This window comes from Anopheles nili, chromosome 2 (assembly GCF_943737925.1).
Source record: "Anopheles nili chromosome 2, idAnoNiliSN_F5_01, whole genome shotgun sequence".
Classification (NCBI taxonomy): Eukaryota; Metazoa; Arthropoda; class Insecta; order Diptera; family Culicidae; genus Anopheles; species Anopheles nili.
Window position 1 is genome coordinate 62,283,386 of NC_071291.1, and position 20,309 is coordinate 62,303,694.

At 48.0% G+C, this 20,309-nt stretch overlaps 2 protein-coding genes across 2 annotated transcripts; both read left to right on the top strand.

Annotated features, from left to right (window-relative positions):
• Nucleotides 1-5,188: 5,188 nt before the first annotated feature.
• On the top strand, nt 5,189-8,106 carry LOC128727585 (BTB/POZ domain-containing protein 19-like). The gene is made up of 3 exons (XM_053821517.1): nt 5,189-5,212; nt 6,900-7,562; nt 8,011-8,106. Exons 1-3 carry the CDS (start codon nt 5,189-5,191, stop codon nt 8,104-8,106), a joined length of 783 nt encoding a protein of 260 aa, XP_053677492.1.
• Nucleotides 8,107-17,684: 9,578 nt separating this feature from the next.
• LOC128727595 (phospholipase A1 member A-like) lies at nt 17,685-18,875 on the top strand. The gene is made up of 3 exons (XM_053821528.1): nt 17,685-17,911; nt 17,979-18,586; nt 18,667-18,875. Exons 1-3 carry the CDS (start codon nt 17,685-17,687, stop codon nt 18,873-18,875), a joined length of 1,044 nt encoding a protein of 347 aa, XP_053677503.1.
• Nucleotides 18,876-20,309: the final 1,434 nt, after the last annotated feature.

Below are 20,309 nucleotides of genomic sequence, written 5' to 3' on the forward strand. Positions count from 1 at the left end.
TCGGTGGGCGAGCCGAGTGGGCGTATTTTAGTATTTTGTAAGGTAGCGTTTTTTTTTGTTTGTTTTAAGAAGTCCGATCGGTTAGCGATAAGCGATACGGTGAATAAGAGTTCCGTCACACCAACACAGATTTGTTCCTTTATTCTTTTGGTGCCACTTTGGGGGTCTGTTCTCAAGAAAGGACACGGTTTTGCCAACCCGTTGGCAGAAAATTGGCATCGTTGTGTGACGCGTTTTCGTGGAGTTTCGAGGAGTTTTGGGAAATTTAGATTTCGATCGATACACACACACGCAGCAAGCATTATTGATTCCGGTTACACAGGAAAGGTCGGATTGAATCCTTTTTTTTTCGATCCCGAATCCCGTTGAAGCGGTGTTAGAAAATATTTCCCTTCTGGTAAACGTACACGCACCCCCACAGTGCGGCTATATTTTCTCACACCTACCGGTCGATACGTCTTCCACCGAAGGACAGAAATACCGTCCGTTCAATCGTCCTTCGTTATTCGTCCTGGTAGGCGAAAAAGAAAGAAAATCGCCTGCCCCCGGAATCACGGTTCACCGGACGCAGGTAATACAAACGCAAACACACCAATGCAAATAAACATGGAAGGGGCGGCCAGTCAGCCAGGCATCGAAAAACCGACCACCGGACATCCTATTGTCCGGGCGGAACCTAGAAAGCGCCAAGCATCCGGCAAAGATTGCTGGCCACCAGCGCGCGCCATTGATCCGGGCAATCCGGGCGCAAGCAGCCGTAAGGAACGGCCAGTCGTGCGTGCGATTTTACCCGTGCCGGCTTTTGTTACCCGTTGGCGACGGATTCGGGGAAGGATTTCGGAAGGAAAGCCGACACGCGGTGGAGGGATATTGACGAATGTGTGCGTAGGGGAGGTATGTTAAATGTACATGAGAGAGAGAGAGAAAAAAAGCCACTAACAAAACGATGAAAACTCATAAACGGAATACCCACTGTTGGGGGTGGGTGGAAGAAAAAAAAATGGAGCAAAAATAAAAAAATAACCCAGACAGCTGGAGCTCCTCTTTTCCAGCTTGTTTGCTCCTTTGTTACAGATAATTGAATATTCTTCGCCCGGCCTCAAGGTCCGGCCACACATGTACGTGCGATTCACGCGGCCACCGAGGGTCGCTTTTCCAGACGATTTTCCTTCCCGGATGAAACCCACAACAATCGTCGTTTGTCGGAGCTCGATGCAGACACGCTTTCTATGGTGTTTTATTTTGTTTCTCTCTCTCTTTCTCTCTCTCTCTCTCTCTCTCTCTCTCTCCATCTCGCTCTCCTGCAACTCAGCAGCACGAAACGGGCCTGCAACGTGTGGAATCAATCAGGACGTACCGAGCGAAGGTCATTATCGGTGAAACGTCGTGCGAGCTTCCACCAGCCTGCGCTCATGCGGTCGATTGTGGGAGCCAATAATTTTCATTTCAACGCACAAATTTAATCACCGCACCGCGGCCCGGTCAAATGGTCGTTAGTACGGTGCCCATCGCGGATACCCCCGTTCCAGTGGATGATCATTTGCTGGCGGGTCCCAAAATTCGCCACGTACGGCACGACCGACCGACTTTGGGCTCTTCCGGTGCCGCTTTCGAGCTGCGGCCTACGCGGGGAGAGTAAAACGTGCCCCCCCACGGGCACCGAAAGAATGACAAATCACAATGGCAGTTGATGGCGCGGTAGCATAATTATGCTGCAGCCCCAGCCAGGGATGATACTGCGGACATACCGACGGTGCGTTACGGTATAATTAAATTAATAAGTGAGCTCGCGTTTCCCACCGGCACCGTCGGGCGGTCAAGTGGTCCTTGTTTTAGATGGCGCGTTGGCTTTTTCTCCGTTTTGAGAATCGAAATCGATTTGACACCGTTTGCGACAGCGAATCCAGTCCTGTCAAAATATTCACGCAATAGCCGCTGTGGCGGCGTTGCCAAGGACGCACACCAGCGCACTTGGATTGGCGATCGGTTGATGTGTCAATTATGGAAGCTGTCAGGTGTTTTGGTTGACATGCAATCAACCAGAGCGCGGTACCTCGTCGATGGCAGTGAGAAATAAAGCACTACCCTACATATGTCGAACAAGTAAAACTAAACATGGCTTAAATTTCGACCTCACGGCTACAATGACACTACACAATAGCGCAGCACTTACCATTTAGCGTACATCCGAGGATGATCTAGAAGATTTACACGCGCACACACATCCACATCGTACCACCGGATCACTAGCTTGGGAAACACGATCGAACTGATCACAAACCCGTACGCACAACCGAACTAACTACACGAACGCACACCCTGACCCATTTTTATCGCACAACCAGACATTTGGCGCCCACTTGCTATCACACCGTATGGCATCGATGGCAGCTAGAAATAAAGCACTTGCACACATGTATCGAACGAATAGGCTCTGATAAAAAAAAAACAAAACATATGCACTACACTACATCGCCTACGGCACTAATTGGCGAGGATCAGCTAGATGATTTATATAACACAATCCCACGCAATAGCACAATTACGCTTTATCACTTTCTCGAAGCCACTGATCGAACTGATCACAAGCTCAGACGCAGCGTCGAGCGCACCACACACACACCCACAAACTCTCTCACTTTTTCTACCGCAAAGACAGCTATTTTGGCGCCCACTCATTATCGCTTTTAACCAGTCATTTTGGCGTGGCTTCCGGCATAGATTGATGCGATCGATCGGATTTCTTTTCAAATGATTAACACTTTGCGATGTTTGCGGCTTATTTACCGCACATGCGCACACAAATGACACACTACTCCGCACTGCACTGCACATGTTGCCTCACAAAAAGAACCCACGGGAACTAACGCTTGCCCCAAGGTCATCGGTGTAAGTACCGTTACCCAGAAGCGACGCTCTCTTAACTTAATGCACTTGTTTCGTGCTCCAGGGCGCTGCAACCACCCATAAAGCACTTACTTTTCACCAAAATGCACATTTATCACCATGAAATTTAACATTCAACTAACGCCTGTTCCGAACGAAACGCGTCGCTTTGTTACCGAAAATGATACCACAATCACGCCTGCACGACACCACCACCACACACGATCTTGGGCGCGAGCTGAACACGTACTGAGCGCTAGCCGTGCGCTAATCGGCTCAATTGTGCTACCTGACACCTGAACGCAATCCAATTGGGCTGTTAATTGGGCACACGTATCACATTTCGCCCCGAAACGGGAGCTCAAGACCGGGAAATGTAAACGCGCGTTTAATTGGCCAATCAATCTGAAGCTTTGAATTACGGATTCTCCGGGAAGCTTAAAGCACTGGTTATAGATCGGTTGGAATCAAAACGGGGAATGTTATTTTATGAAAAACGAATGGAAAACCTATATGTCTAACGTTGGGGGCTCGCCTTTAAAGAAAAAGAACATATTTCATGGGTACAAGCTACGGCTCAGTTCATTCACGCCGCGATGTAAATTGAGCAAACGAAGCGTGTTTTTTTTATTAAATAACTTTCATTTCCACATCGATGGATTGATCTAAAATCAGGTTTTTATCTATAGGATCGAAATAATAAAATCTCTTAAGGCTTTCTTACCTGCGAGTTTCTGTTCTTCTAAAAATAAAACTGCAATTGCCGGTAAACGGGCATAATTATTGAATTTAAAACTAACGCCAGAAGCAGGAAAATAATTTTTCGGATCACGAATGCTTAAAGCAAAACAATTTCTTGGTTTTCGATACTCTCTCTCTTTCAATGACATCTTTTATTCAGTTCTGTATTGGTAATCGGATTTTTTTCGGACTTTTGATTGAATAGATTAGCTTACGTTAAGCTCGTGCGGATTCTCTTTCTCTTCGCTTATAATCAAACGAGAGTGGTGTAATTGCAATCTTTCCCATCATAGAAACCACCTTCCTTTTAAAGGCAGCTACCAAGAAAGCCAAACTAATTTTAGCAGCATATTTCACCATGCATTAAAGCAGTGCTGCGCGAGCCATCTACATATTTCACTTCCTATTAGAAACAAAATTAAAAGAAAAACGAACACGCCCGGAATAAGCCTGAATTTGCTTGACGGGCTTCATTGAAAGCCCATCGCACGCATTCCAACGGACTGCTAGCACCGCTCCGTCGATCCGCCGCATGTTATGAGCCTTGCGAATTCGAACGCATGCGACAAACGAGCCAAGATTAAGACGGCACTACCCTTGGGGTGTAGCACGCAAATCACCCTCCCGCTGGAGCTCGATGCCGGGCGGCTCATCTCACACCCAATTCCAGTCGCCAGCGGCCAATTAAAAACTGCCAATCGCCCGCGGCACGCAACGCCCGGCACCGTTAACGCGATGCACTAGAATTGCAAATTGCTCAATTTACAGCCCAAGTGACCTTCCCTGTACCCTGTCTTAATCGCAGGCGAGCAGCAAATTAAGTCACGAAACCCAGCGGACACCCAGCGAAACGCAACGCGCGTGTGTGTGTGTGTGTGTGTGTGTGCGATCGCACGAGGGCTCCCATTTATCGGCCCTTAAAGGACGCCTCGCGGCAATCGACTCGGGTTTTTGTGGGGCGCGCTTTCAGAAACGCCACAGGGCGCACGCGTTCCGCTGAACCTAATGCGTCCTCTCCACGTGGTACACGCAATCGAAATCACTCCCACAGGTGGAAGGAGTCCGCTTCTTGTGCTCGGCGCTTCTGGAAGCGTAAATTTTCACGAACATAAGCATCTCTCGCGCGGTCATCGTGCCAGCCCGTGACCCATTTCTCAAGCCCCCATCGTGACACGGTGGGCTCGTTAGTTGACCGATTCGATTCAAGGTCCGGTTTGATTTTTGACCGCTTGCAGCCGATGGCAGGTGAAAAGAGCACAATTAAACCGCTGCGGCGTTCCTACGGCGTTGTGCTGTGGATGGCGGGGAAGCTCCTTTTACTTGATCGTGTGATCGTGGGACATTTTTTCTGCTTTTTGAGTCGATCAAAACAAATAATTTATTTTTTCCAGCAGCATGGCTGACGGCAAACATGACTCTCGGCGAACAATAGGCTGATTTTATTGATCCGTACAATCAATAGTCGGTCATATGGCCCAAAGTTGCCGATCCAGTAAATAACTAGGATTGAGGAGCATTCCTTTATACATCGAGGGGTTCCTAATGCAGGTGGTCTGGTAATATGGACTCTTGCATCATACCGTGGGTAAATCCTAGTAAAGAAGAAGAAGAAGAAGAAGTATTATCACTAGTTCCGGTATTTTGCTGAAGCTGTGCGATGGAAATTGGAAAGATGCAATTGGAATATCTATCGACGTGGATCAATGAAAGAAGCATATTGACGATTTGCATTTGAATGAACGATAAGCGCGTGAAAAAATAAATACTAGTCTTTATAGCAATGCATAGTTGCGCGACACAAAGAAACACAACGGTATGAACGGAAAATAACCAAGATGGCTGAGCTGTGATTTGGGTGGCTTCACCGGACCCGACCGATTCGTGTAGTCTAAATTTCGATTAGATCAGGAAACAGTCATCGGCTATACGATCACATTCATTCACGGTCCACTCAAAGCATCTCATACGGCAAACGAAATGCTCCCCCTCTCAAACTAACATAACAGAGCACATTTTACGCTAAGTTTGCATAAAATGTGTCATTTGCGATACAGCAACTAGAACCGACACTCTAAACAACGCAACAAACATACGCCTCTTCAACGCCTCGTTGCTTAATTTCTGGAACAAGTTAGTTATGCTTCAGAGTTTTATCCCATCGGTGCGTAGATCGCCAGTCGGGTGGTGTCGTAATTCAGTGCTTTACGAAAAAAACGGTTTAAAAATTCGAACAATTCCCCCACCATCCTTCATGCAGGACGAATGTAGAAATTGGTTTGTTACGTTCTTATTGTTGCCGACATAGTTTAGTGCTCTCGTACGGTGATCATTCGTGATCTGTACACCTGTGTGCTCGATAGTATTCTGTAATCCGTTTGTGCGACACCTTGCTACTCGCCATTGGGTGTGTTAAAATCGAACTCTTTGGCTTGTATTTATCCTTCAAAATATGGGAACCTAAAATCTCTCCGACCAGGATGCCAAGACTTTAGTAAAGAAATATAAATTCACCAATACGCCAAGTACCGTACTGCTAAACAACTTCCGCCACTCGTTTATTCTAACAACCTTGTTTCAATGGCCATCGTGCAAATCGGCAATCCTCAGCGAGTTTATTTTCCTTATGTGTTCCTTGATGTACACCTTCGCACTATGGCATGTTTTTAATTGAAATCCGATCATTTCACCTCGGTAACTAGGAGAGGTCTTTTCATAATCTAAAAAGGGCGACAAAAAAACATAATTTCATGACAGATTTTAGCCTACTGAGAACAGAAGCATTAATTTCAATATTTTCGAAACTCCCAAACGTCAAGTATTCAAATGTCACGTGTTGAAACGTCAAGCAGCACAATTTACCGGAAATAAGCACTTCTAGAAGATTCCATTCAGAATCAATAAGCAATTCGACGATTCGAGACGATTATTTCGTGCCATCGTAAGTTGCGCAGAGTACTGAAAGGATACAAGGTGAGTTGAATCGACTGTTAGGGGTTGTTTCGTTTTGTTAAAGATGCAAACTTCGTAATTGGTTCTGCGAAAAATTGGTTCTGCGATATCCATGACAGGCTTGAAAGTTTTACATAATCTACCATTTTCTTTACATGACTAAAGTATTATGCCCATTAACTGATGACCATTGAAGTGTTAACATTTCTTAAAGGCCTCCAATGTAACTCGCGCCAAATGCGTAGACTTGAAACGCTTGCGAAGATTGCGTCATACAGTTCTTTACTATTATTCACATGTTTCGATACGTTTCCTTTTTTCAGATGAATAGTCGACCAAGTTGCTTAAGCTACGGTACCGACGATACCATATGCTCGCGTCAACAGGCTCTTGTGAACAATGCATTTGGTTCCGACGTTGTGTTTATTGTCGGGCCTGCTCAACAGCGAATTTTCGCACATAAAATATACCTGACCATAGCTTCCGAGTACTTCTACGTCCTATTCTATGGCAACTTTGACGAAGCAAGCAACGATGAGGTGGTGCTGAAGGACGATGATCCGGAGTTGTTCCTGCTGGTCTTACAGTTCATTTATTCAAAGCACATGGAACCAACCGTGGACAATGTGAGCTATCTTTTTGATTCCGCTAGAAAGTACATGTTACCCGAGCTTACGGAACTGCTAGGCCAGTTCGTGGCGGAAAGGTTGACCAGTTCATCTGTATTGGAGATTTTCAACGATAACGGACAATACGGCAGTGCCCGATTAGACCACTCTTGCCTGTCCATGATACGGGACAATCCATTGCTATACTTCAACAGCGAAGATTTCAAATTGCTTGAAATGAATAGGCTCAGATTGATACTTCGCCAGAACAAAGTAAACTGCACCGTGAATCAGTTGCAAAATGCGCTTGATAAATGGGCAGCGGCCAACATTAACGAAGATGTGCGCAAGCTGCGGATGGTTTTAAAAGATAGTGTTGTACGGTGTAACTGTGATCAGATATTAATTTTTGGAAAACAATTTGAAGGTACCTTTAATGATGATACTTATTGGCTCATAGTAGAATCGGAAAATCCAGTATTGATGTACGGCTTTAGAATATGGGTAATGTCCAAATTCGATTTGATATCAGTAGAACTTAAAATATCTGAAGAAGACGAAGAGATCATCGCATCCAAGTACGAGGAAATCAACGTATCTGCCAACAAAATGAGTGCCGTAGATTTCTATTTTGAAAAGATCGTGTTGCTGCCAAAGAAAAAGTATTTCTTCAAATTTCGCTCATCATCTCCATTAAAAGCTATTTTATGCGAATCACCTGAATCAATCCTCAAAACGGTAAAGCTGACATTTAAAATGTGTTATGATATCGACCGTTACACATCGACGATAATCAGAACATGTTTCTCTCAAATTTACGTCACAGAACTTTAAAAACGATAATAGTAGAATAAATACGGTACATATCGATGATGCCATGCAGTATCCACTTGAAAAACGGAAAGATACATTTAAGCACTAAATCATGCGCTGAAAGGCAAACTTTCTGCTGCATACTATACAAAAGAAAAACTTTCTGCGTTGCTAAACACGATTATGTTTTACTAGCTCTTTGCAGAAAATTTCATAATTCGACTATCAACGCGTAATAACAAGTGTAGTAAACGAATAGCAAAACATCAATAAAAACAATTTCTACCGTTTGGATGTAAGTTATCATACACGATCAATAAAGGTTTTTGCGGACAACGCAGCTGAATGAACACGAGCGAGTGTTTTACTTTGTTTGTTAATGCTATTGGAACATCACTTCGCAACTATTTCAGATACTTTCCTTATGAGTTAGAATTTGGTGTGCCGCCCCGCTGTGTGATGAACATATTTTGTCCAGAGTATCACCTCCTAGCTTCTGGATACCGTTGGAAATGTCGCTGGATAGCGCGATTATTGAAACGATTCACTCACAAAAACAGTACACGGAACATTTTAAAGCATTATGTTTGGTGGTACCTATTGAAATCCCATCTTGCAGGCGTTTGTTTGCAAATGAGCACATTTCCCATGTGATCCCACGGACACGCACGGACGGACAACATCGGCATGCCAAATGGACCGCCACCCACACTGAGTTTGCGAAACAACTCCCCCCATTCACTCGTGCGGGTGTTAGTCACAGGACCCGCGGACGGTAAATCGATCGGCAGATTGAGCTGAATACAAATTTGGCCGCGTTCGTTGCGGGCAATATATGCATCGCAACCCGGCGGAAGCGCTTTTGATTGATACGATACGCCCTTCCGGAACCGGTGCCCCCCCCCCCCCGTACGCGCTTCGAACGCTGCAAATCCGGAAGATGAAATATCTTTATCATTATGACGTAACCTCGTCGGGAACGCCGTTTCGTCGGTCACGGTGAGTACGAGAGGACCAAACGGCAGAAGAGGAAAGGAAACCGATCTTACCGCTGCCCAATAATAGCGATGGAAACAGGTGGAGGGCCCGGAACCGCTGCCAGCTGTTACCGATAAGGGCCGTGAAAAATTGACTCGAGCTCATTTTTATCGCAACCTTTAACCAGCCATTGCTCACCCCTACCGGACCAAGCTGTTTCGTAGCGACCAAGCACAATGCCAGTTTTGGTATCCCCGGGACCGTTCGTTCGGTGGAAAATTTCCTTTCGCATTTCCATTCCGGAACATCCCACCCCAGGATATGGAAGTGATTTTCGTATTTTTTTTTGTTCATGCTTGTGCTTTTTCACCTTATTTTGTCCTCCCCCTCTATTCTTCGATCCCACCACCCCCAATGTTAGCTCAAGCACCGCAGTACAAAATGCTCTTATTTATCATCCATCGACTCCGATCGCCAGAAGAAGCCGATGTGCACGTGACCAAGAGGTGCAAAAAAAAAACAGACGGAACTAAAAGCAAGCAGCTCGGTTATCCAGTGCCAAGAGTGCACACATTTGGCCGGCAAACCCCCCCCCCCCCCCCCCCCTTTTCTGCAGGACGCTACCAATTTATCATAACGAGCGGTTCGGACCTCACTTACGGTGGTCCGGTGTTCCGGCCAGTTTTCGGGAAGGTTTTGCAGAAGGAAGCAATTCCAGCAAAGGAAAAAAAATAAAAGACACGACGAAACAGAACGGGAGGATGTGTGAAAATTGAAACGCAAACGCCAAACACTTGCTTTCAACCAACTGGGGCGGGTCAAAAAAGGTCGTTTTTTTTTTGGGTTCAGCCACGGATTCGCATGGGACGCCAACCCGACGAAAGGGAGAGCGTCCAGACGGGTGCGGTGCGGAACGTGCATTCATTTATTCACGTGACCCACCACTTCCTGGCTGGGAGGGTCGTTTTTCTTCGATTTAAACGTTGTTAGTGAGTTATTCCTTTCCATACTGGGCTTGGGGGATTTTCCTTCTTTCTTTTTTTTTCTTTTTCTCACCCACCAAACTTGTACCGTGGGCGTACGAAAGCGCACCAAAGCAGCTTGTTTGGCGGGAAAATTGCATGCATTTTTGCTGGCGATTTCGCTTCACGCGCGCTCAACCGAAAAACCACGTGCTCGGTTCGCTAGCGCTCGATCGATCGGTGCCACCTAAAACGAGCCACCGATTAAATGCAATCCACCCAATTGGGTACGCTCCATCCGGATAAACCACGACGTTGTTTTTTTTTTTTGTTGGTGCGAAATCCCTCCCCTCTCCCGTAACAAGTCAACGAGCAAAAGCGCGACAAAACAGCGAAAAACGCGAACAGATAAACGTTCTGCCAACCCGCCGCCGGGGGCAGATGATTCCATGGATTCGCCCATCAGCCGAAGGTCATAAAAATATGCTCCACCACCCCGCCGAACAACCGAAGTGGCCACAAAAGGAACGAAAGCGGTATTTTGTACAAATCGGCGGGTTTATTCCATTAGCGTGTGGACAAAAACTAAATACTCGCCCACACGACAATAACCCCACCCATTGGTTGGGAAACAAAATCGTGCGCCCCTTTGGGGGGAGGGTGGAGAATTTTCCAACCCACCCACCGGGAAAGGGGATCAGACCGGATCAGGATCGGGGAGCACCCGGTGTAAGCTTTCGAAAATAAATCCCTTACAAAAACAAAAAAGGGCCAATCAAAACGCTCAACCCAGCCGTTCAACCGTGGATGCAGCTGCATTTATCGGGATTGTTCTCGGTGCGATTGGGAAATGATAATGAAAAGAAAGAAAAAAAAAGCGGGACTGCGTCTCACTGGCCGTGATCCCCTGGGTTGGGCATTTCGATTTTCGTGCAAACGGATTCGTTGGTTTTCCCGTTTCAAAACCGGAAGTGCTGTTTTTTTTGCTGCCTTTTGCCCCCCCACGCAAGGATGATATGATGGATGGTGGTGTGGGGTAGAACTAAAAAAAACAGCCCCCAACGCCAGCGGCCAGAAACCACGCCACTTATCTTCGGCGCCGTGATGGAACGTAAGCGTGGGTGGGCAAAGAGAAAAAGAAGTAAAAAAAAGAGGCGCGCGTGATCCATCACACGGCCAAAGGGTGTCCCATGAGGTCCTTTCCATCCAGCCCGAATGCAGATAAGACCGACGATGCGCACCGGGGCATGGAATATTAGATTAAATTATTAACACAACAACCCCGGCGCGGGAGACTCTGGCATTTGGCGTACCTTTTGTGCGCGAGGCCTCCCAATCACATCCAGTCTGGTTCGGATTGTTGTGGATGTGGTGTGTGTGTTTCCATCTCCACTGATTGAAGATCGAGCAAAAGTCGAGTGGGGAGATCTTTGCACCGTGCAGAGCACAATTCTCGCTAAATGAAACACTCCAATCAGAAGGAGATTCTGTTTTTTTTTTTAATTTTTTAAATAAACGTTTTATACGTTGCTCGAAATTAAACACGAAACGACAGGCACGCACAAATTGATAGCAAATTGAGGTTGATCTTGCTCACGCAAATGACCGTTTTGCAATCATTTGCATCATCCCCAGCAAAACCGGATCGGGTTACAAAACTGGCGCTTAGACTCCTCTTCTTTTTCTTGTTTGCTGTTATTGCTCAAAGCCCCCCCCCCCTTTTGTTTCCCAACCACGCGCTTAATTTTTAATCCCCCACCAAAAGGACGATCTCGTCTGTTGATCCGACCACAGGACCACGCGCCGTTTGCCATTGTGGTGTGGTGTGTTGTGTCGATTCAATCCACTCCGGTGTGAAGTGAAAGGGGGCAGTCAAAGCAACAAAAAAAAAGGGGAGATGCAAAAAAAAAGGACACCCAACGGACGGACAACCCCACAAAAGCGGTCCTGGCGCGCGAGCGCACGCCAAAACGACGCGATAACTTCGTTGTGACATGCAAAAACGACACACACACACACAAAGAAAAACCACCCGGCGTTCGGAATTGAAATAAAAGCGGCTACCATTGTTTTAATCAATTTATTGTTTTTGTTCTGCTCCGGTGATGGCATTCCTCGGTTAGGGAAATGGGTTTCGTTCGTTCGTGGGTTCTCTCTCAGTGTGGCTATGTGCCTGGTTTTTTTTTTTACCCCGCCCCAACTTCGTAAGCATTTTCATTCGCCCGAGTGAGGCCTTTTTTTCCCGCCCCACCGTGAGGTGGGGTTGGGATGGTGGCCTATCCTTCCCGGAATGCACTGCCGATGCGGTCGACGGGCAAATGATGGATGAAAATCGGTCCTACCAGTGGCGGCGGTTGCAGCATTTTAGCTTTTTTTTCCAACCCCTTCCCATTGGGTCCTGGCGGTGGTTAAAATCGTTTAAATAAAACATCAATTCAATGGCACACGCTGGAAGGGTTGCACGGTCACGATGATGGACGAAACGAAATAAAATGGGAAAAAATATATGGCACCGAGCGGTCGACGATCCGCCATTTCCGCTTCATTTTACCGTGACCATAATCGTGACAAATTGTCGAATATATTATACGTGTATTTATCACTTTCATTTGCCAATTTCGACCGTAACCGGCCGTTGGGGGATCGATCCTTCGATGCATCCGGCCAAACCCTCCGGGGGCGGACGCATCGAGTGAGTTTGAGTTCTGCTTTTTTTTTTGTTTTGTTTTCGATGCTTACCCAGCACGATTTAATTCGCTTAAGCGCGGCCACATTCACGCGCAAAAGCGGAATATTATTAATCCGCAGTATTTAGTGCGCTGGGCGGCAAACACTTCGCACAAAGCTACCATATTTTGTAGGGTGCGAGAGACGTTCTTAATTCTCGTACAAGAATGGCTTTATTCACCACAGAAGCAGGCGATTTCCTTTTCGCTCGCCAACAGGGATAAAAGCTTCTGTGCACTGTTCAAACAATGGGTCCGGTGAAATTGAAATGCCACACTACTGGAAAGATTTAACGATGACCTTCGACTTTTCCAAAAACAAATAAAGCTTCCAAAACAATTCGTTGCCTAGAGTTGTACCACTGGAATTTGTTCGTTCGTAAGACCAAAGGTAAAAGTCTTTTTTTTTTCGCGAGTACCACAGACTCCACTCTATTTTTAAATGCAAGTATTTTGTTGCGAAAAGGATCCCTTGTGCACGGGAAAATGCGGTGTGTTTTGCAGGAAGCAATTTATCCCCCAAAATGATAGCGAAAAATCATCCAAAAGCAGCACTAGCCTGGAATCGGCTCGCCTCTGACTAACGCACAAGCATGGCAGTAAGCCATGACGATTGGGTCCGTTAAGACGAGGATAATACAATTCCATGGGCACAAATAGATCATAGTAGCCCGCGTCAATGTTGGACGGTACCAAAAAAAATAATAAAATAAAGCCGCCATTCTCCAAGTGCTTCGTGCTAATGGAATGGCACGCTCGTGTTTTGCTGGTGCTTCTAAGAAAATACCAAACGGCCTACGGAATACGGGGGGGGCGCAAAAATGGGCGACCAACACGCACAGCTGCTGGCGGTCAGGATATTTCGGCCACATTTTGGCCGTCTCCATTAAAGCAACATCCGCCCGTGAGTTATGCCCACGCTGGGGATGGGGCCGTGTAAAAAAAAGGGTAAGCCACTCGCGGAACGTTCGATTCGCCCAAGCACGCTAATGTATTCATGCCATGGAATGTCCCCCTTAACCCACCCACAGCTTGCAGCTGGACGTCCTGACGCCGGTGACCAAACGCGAACGGAAGCGACATTCGATTAAAAACAAAACGAAAAAAAAAAATGGACAAGGAAAACAGGACAAATATGGACACCAGAGCTTCTGTTCCCGGGTTTCGGGTGAGCAGAACAACAAAAAAAACCGGCATTACGGCCCCGCGGGAGAGTTTAATGCTGGCGGAATCGGTTTGACTGCTACACCGGTGGGGCCATAAAAACTCGCCACGGGCGCACCATCTCGCGTACTTCCTTCCGGTTTTTTTGTGTGTGTGTGGGAGTACCAACGAATGGTGTCGTTAAAGAGGGAAAAACACACACACACGCATACACAGGAACACAGGGCACGCTGGGCGACAAAACGCTAATCGGCCCCAAAGGGTGAATTTCCCGAATTGGTTTATCAGGGGTGGAGCGATTTTAGGCTGATCCAATTTTCACCCAACGAATGTCCAGCTGTAAAGTCCAGCCTAAAGCGAGGGGGGTCAGCCTTTAACCAGTACAAAACTCGATTTCTGTCTAGTCACTTGCACGTGTACTACGCTATCAACCCCTCGTAAGGAGCAAAGGAAGTACGTGTTCCTGGGTTCCAGGAACCCCAGTCGCTAGCGGGGAAAAACCTCAGGACACCCGGTAGCACATTTAAAAACCACCACTCAACCCCGGACGGCGAGAACCGCTAACATGGCCTCCCATTAGGGACACTGCTGGAATGAAGCAGAGAAGAAGAAGAAAAAAAAACACCAGAGAAATCCTTAACAACTCCGCTACCCCAACGAGAGGGAACACAACGGGAATCCACTTCCTGGGGATCGCGCCGTATCCATTTGCGGCCACGGCGTTTAACCGTAAATGGCGTACGGGGTAGAAGGAAAAAAACTCCACCCCCCCAGCTAGAAGGGGCGCAAAAAATGAGCCATGAAATGGTTACCTTTGACCCCTCTGGACGCTAACACTCGAATCGGGTCCACTTATGCAAACAATTCTCCCTAATTCCGCCTCGTAAAAGCGTTCTGGCGTGTGAGGACATACACACACCCACGCACTGGGGAGTGGGGAGAGAAAAAAATGCACCTGGGAAAACAAGCTGGATCGTTTTCCGGAGATCACACACACACACTCATGCCGGGCGAAGAGAGCGGCCAACAAAAAAAATGTGTCTATTAATTTTAAGCATTCCAATTCCAGCCGACCGGACACGCGGGCCTTTTAATCCAATTAATTTTCATTACAATTATTTATTTTTCCACCCGCACCCGCCGTGGGACGTGTGGCGTTAGCTGGCCGATGGTGTGTGTGTTTTTTTTTTTTTGAAACTTTACTTTACGCTCAAAACAAACGAAAAACAAACAAAACGCTGCGCTTGGTGGCTCCTTTTTTCTTTTTTGGTCGATGGAAGCAAAAGAGCAGAATCAAACAACGCCCACCAGATGTTGGGTGCACATAAAACACCCACACACACACCCACACTGCAACTTGGTCGCAAACTTGTGCACTAATTTTCGCCCGTCCCTGGAAAGGTGGAAACTTGTGTGTTTTATTTTTTTTTTGGTTTCGCTGATTTGATTCGTCCTTTTCCCACCTTCGCGAGCTGTTTTGGCGCGAAAACGAAGGCACGCCGCTTTATCGAGCTGTTTACGTGTATCAGTTTCCTCCGACTGTTCCTGCCACCCTCCACAACCTATCTATTCAACCGGCCCGTCCTTGCGCCCTTTCACCGGTCCCGGATGCGTTGGCTGATTACTCAAGCCCGTACCTAATTTTGCCGCCATTTGTTGTTGCTGCGAAACTTTTCCCATTGCCTCCGCCGGTGGGATGGGTGGGCTGGACGAGCTGGGTGGGTGGTAGTGAAAGGGAGGGTTTTCCTTTCCATCTCGCTGCATTTGTTTGTCCGGTGGCAGGATTTTTCGTGTTTAATCTCTGTGCTTTGTCGAATGGTGAACATTTTTTTTTGCTGTTGTTGTGCCTGTCTGTTCTGTTTGCCCTTTCGCTGCTGCTGTTACCATGCGCGCGATGGTGCCCTTTGGTGCTGACTTCTGATCTTCTTCCGGTGCGTTTTTTTTTCCCTTGCTTGCTTGGTTGGTTGGTTTTTGTTGCTGCAAAACGAGAAAAAAAAACAAGCACTCACCCGCAAGCGAGCACCACTGGAGCGCGAAAGCGGTTGAAAATGGGTTGGTGTTTCTCGGGTGGAAAAATTACGACCATCTTGTTTTTGTGGGTGTGTGTGGGGGTGTTTATCTCTTTTTCTGTTTCTGCCCAACTGAGTCGGACGGACAAGGATGGGACCCAGCAAGGGATGAATCCCGGAATCCGTCGTCCATCATTTGGTTTTCGAATCTTCAGACAGGCTGGCAGGCGAACGAGAGAATCTAGTAGCCTAGACCGGGGTATCCCAGTGCATGTAAAGTCCCTAGCAACGCAAACCCCTAACCGAGCCGCTAGCAAGAGCCGAGGCCTACTGCGAGCGCACCGGTTTGGTTCGGTTGGGCCGGAAATTGCTTTAACAGAACGCAAACGGGTCTATCCCCTTGAAAAGCAACGCGCGAGCGTCGGTACCGTACGCTTTAGTTTAATTATCGATCCCCGGCCTGAAAACGTCCTGAAAACGGGAACGTCAGCTTCGGGTCGGGAAAACTCGCGTTTTTCACGTACGAACACAAGCCAGCGCGCCCGGGTGGGAAGCAAAAAAGGGACAACGGCAAAACAGGAAAAGAAACCGAGCAAGAAAAACGGGCGAAATATCGCCCTTTGCGCGAAATGTGCGCCTCCCACACGCGAGGGCTCCACATCCGGGAGCCACCCGCGGGAGCCGATAACAAATTGCATGCATATTAACGCGGACGTGACGATAGTATGAATTTTCACGCCATTTCATTCGTGCTTTGGTGGTGCGTTCTCGCGCGCGCGGGTGAAAGTGCGCTCGGTGAAAGTGAAAAGCGACTGTGAGAGAGAATGAGATTTTATGTTTCACTTCACCCGCGCGTTCGTTTTTCCTGCAAAGTTTGTCAATTTTTCATCCCACCATACGCACGGCATTAAGTGCAGCATTAAGCATATGGTGGCGTTTTCACCACGGCCAGTACCAGCGATAGCACGGAAAGCGTAACCAACTACCGTGGAACCTAAAGTTCTACTGGCCGGTGAGCCTTTCGGTGCGCTTCGTCCCTTGGAAATCATGCTTAAAGGCACGAACCACTCCGAAACATCAACCCCCATTGTGGGGGTCGTCGAATAAATGAACGAACGAAGCTCGAATAGAGCTCGAAACGTGTAGCAGGGAGTTCAGAACTCCACACGAGTTGAATTTTCCGCCCGACGGACCATCCGAAGGGAAAACCTTCGACGGAAAAACGAGAGCGCAGGGAGAGAAAAATACTCGATTCGCGAAAATACTCTTTCGAAAGCTTTCGAAAATGGCGATAAGCTTTCGGAACCGATGCTCAAACATGCCCAATGCGTGCTGGTTCGATTTAATCTCGAGAAAAAGGGAAATTTCCGCTATTTCCGCTTGTCGTTGGTTTCTTCAATTAAGCACGCAGTTTTTAAAAGCAAAACCCATTACTGTTTTTGTAAGCATTTGAGACAAAAAGAAACACACGTCTAGCTCATGTGAAAAACCGTTTACAGTGCCAATCTAACCCTCCAATTTACTCGGCATGCTTCGTAAGACGAGAGGACCAGCATTAAATAACTTTTTTTCGGCGTTACGACAGTTCCGTTTTGCGTTATCACCCGCGTAATTGCCCCTAAAAAAACACGCGCCCAATTGCATCATATCCCATCCGCGAAAAAGGGCAGCCAAAAAGGGGCCCTGTTGCGCGGCAAAACAAAACAAAGCTTTCGTAAGCCGGTCTGCTTGGGGCTGCGCGTCCGGCTAGCGTTTGTGGCGCGCTGTGGCCAACCACAAAAATATAAAACAACCCGTCCCGTGGCTGCCGGTCGCGAAACGTTAACTTGAGCCGCTCACGGTCAGGTCATGGGCTTTACGATTCGACATCACGGTGTGTGCGTACTTCTGGCACTGGTCGGTGTTGCCGGTACCGGGTGTCTCGCGCTACCCTCGTTCGACATCGCGAAACTCCACAGCGCCCAGCAGCTGGCCGAGGCTTGGACGCACAACTTCCGGCAGTACAATTGCTCCCTGCGGGATGAGTACGAGGCGCGACCGATAGGCGAGGATGTGGCGCTGTGGTGCTTCAACAGGTAGGTCGGTCCTATCGTCCTTTTACAAACGCCGTTCCTCACGGGGTTTTCCTGTGTGGTCCCACAGGAAATCGGGCAAGTTCCGGCGCACTCCGAACGATCTGGACGACTTCAGTGAGGTGTTGCAGCGTAACCGTTCTACGGTGGTGTTCGTGCACGGGTGGCTTCAAGGCCGGATGCAGTTTGCTGGTGTTGTTCGGTTGCTGGCACTCGCCCTGCCTGACCGTAATTATTGTCTGCTGGATTTCGAGACGCTGGCACACGCCGAACTGGACCTGTTCCGGGAGCAATTGTCCCCGAGAATTGCCACCTTTCTGGCGGGGCTCGTGCAGAGCCTTAACGCCATCGATATCGCTCCGGCGCAGGTGACACTCGTTGGTGAAGGTGTTACGGCTCATCTCGTGGGCCACACGGGCAGTATCTTGAGTGGACGGCTTGGGTCCATCATTGCGTTGGACCCGTTGGGACCGTTTTACACCACCGGACCGGTTTTGCCGGCTAAACGGCTCGTCCTGGACGCTTCCGATGCGCGGTTCGTGCAGGTTTGGTACAGCTCAATCGGTCAGTTAGGTTCACCGGTGCCACTGGGACATCAGAACATCTACGTTAATGGTGGACTGCATCCGCAACCGTACTGTGCGTGCTTCGTGAAGGCGTTTGGGTCGACCAGCATGTGTAAGGGACTCGCAACAGACGAACCCCAATAGCGTCCTAAAAATGTAAAATTTTAACTCTTGTTCCTTCCTACCTCACAGTGACACAGCTTTGTAGCCACTACTTTGTGGTGGAGGTGTTTAAAGCCACACTCGATCCAACCACCGCCCTGTACGCGACGAGATGCCGCAGCTACAAGCACTTTCTCGCGGGTCACTGCGAAAAGCAACCGGCGGCGCGGATATCCTGCGACGGTACCGATGCCGGCCATTTCTATCTCGAGACGCCCTGCCAGCCACCGTTCCTGTAGCCCTGCGTGACCGGTAACCGGCGATCGATGGGGTGGGTTCACGTTAAGCGGCTTACCAAACCGAACCGGTGACAGGTTCACTGGCGGTAAATAACTTGTTGAAATTAAGCACCCTGCCCAAAATGTGTGTCACACCACCGGCTCCACGGGAAAGTAATCCTTCTAGTCTGACGTGATGGCCGGATGGACACGCAAACCCACACACACACACACAAGAACACTTGTGATTAGTTGTATTTTATTTATTTTTCGAGTGACTATTTTGTATATTATTTATATGAAGAAAATAAGGCATAATGCCTCTCTAATCGTAGCTAATATAGTGTCCTGTATGTGACATTTAGCAAAAGGCAGGTTACAACTGTCAAACGCATCGGCGCTTACTTCGATGAGAGCGTTGACGGGTAAAAAATGGTTGTAAAAGCGAGAAAGGATGCAACGAGCGCGTAATGAAGCGTGCGAAAATTCAATTCTCCGTAGTGAGAAGATACCAAGCGGAAGTCCGAGCTTCGGTTTTTTTCTGTATCTAATAAAATTACCAGACTCCATAAAAATTAACGCCAAATCGTTGACTCCCAACACTGCAGTCCCGTAATGTCCTTCTCCTGCTCTGGTTCACTCGCTCGGAACGATCCAAAAGGATAGATAATCATTTATTCATCCACATAAAAGCGTACGATTTCGCAAGGATACACTTTTGTCCCGCAAATATCGTCGTTCGCCGGCGAAAAGCGTTGGCGTTGCACACAGCGTCCAGAAAAGCTTGCTCGCCTCCGGTTCCCGTGGTTTGCTAAACAGATTGTCCTAGAAAGGGAGCCGCCTCGATCCTGCCACCCCGACCAACCACCCACACGAAGCGAGCGCGTGGGTGGCGGATAGCAAACTTTTATTGGCAAGACGCTTTTTGCCAGATTTATAGCGAAATAAGAGCACTTGATGCTTTGCCGAAGAACGGATGCAAGCTGCAACCGAACCGCGTGCTAATGGGCACACGGATCCACACACACACACACACACACAGAGGATGGAAAAGCACGAAACGCAAACCGCTAATAGCGCCGCCATCGTCTTGCGAAGTAAAACCAAGGTTCCCGATCCCCGGCGAGTGGCTAAGCAGGCGATGCACTCTCCCCGACAAAGATGGGCCCGTTTTGTTTTGCGGGCGCCTGGCCACTTGGCTCGTACACCCACCCACCCACCGGGATGGAACCACATCCGTTCGCTTCGGAAAATGGGAAAGTGAATCAACCCGCAAGGAACCGGCCGGCCAGGACGAACTTGGACGCTGCTTGTGCTTTTGGGCAAAAGTTTTCCCCCGAAACGTGGTACCGGCCATTCTCTGCCCTGGTTCGCCCACTTCGCCGCCCGACGGTCATTTGATGCAACATTCGGTGGGCGACACTTTTCGTCGTGTCCTGGCGCGCCGGGACCAGT

Excerpts from the sequence above, each read along its gene's own strand:
- LOC128727585 (XM_053821517.1), top strand. The coding sequence starts at position 5,189 with ATGGACTCTTGCATCATACCGTGG. Across the intron at positions 5,213-6,899 it reads ACTCTTGCATCATACCGTGG|ATGAATAGTCGACCAAGTTG; the intron begins GTAAATCCTAGT and ends TCCTTTTTTCAG. Across the intron at positions 7,563-8,010 it reads TGGTTTTAAAAGATAGTGTT|AACTTTAAAAACGATAATAG; the intron begins GTACGGTGTAAC and ends TTTACGTCACAG.
- LOC128727595 (XM_053821528.1), top strand. The coding sequence starts at position 17,685 with ATGGGCTTTACGATTCGACATCACGGTGTGTGCGTACTTCTGGCACTG. Across the intron at positions 17,912-17,978 it reads GCGCTGTGGTGCTTCAACAG|GAAATCGGGCAAGTTCCGGC; the intron begins GTAGGTCGGTCC and ends GTGGTCCCACAG. Across the intron at positions 18,587-18,666 it reads GTTTGGGTCGACCAGCATGT|TGACACAGCTTTGTAGCCAC; the intron begins GTAAGGGACTCG and ends CCTACCTCACAG.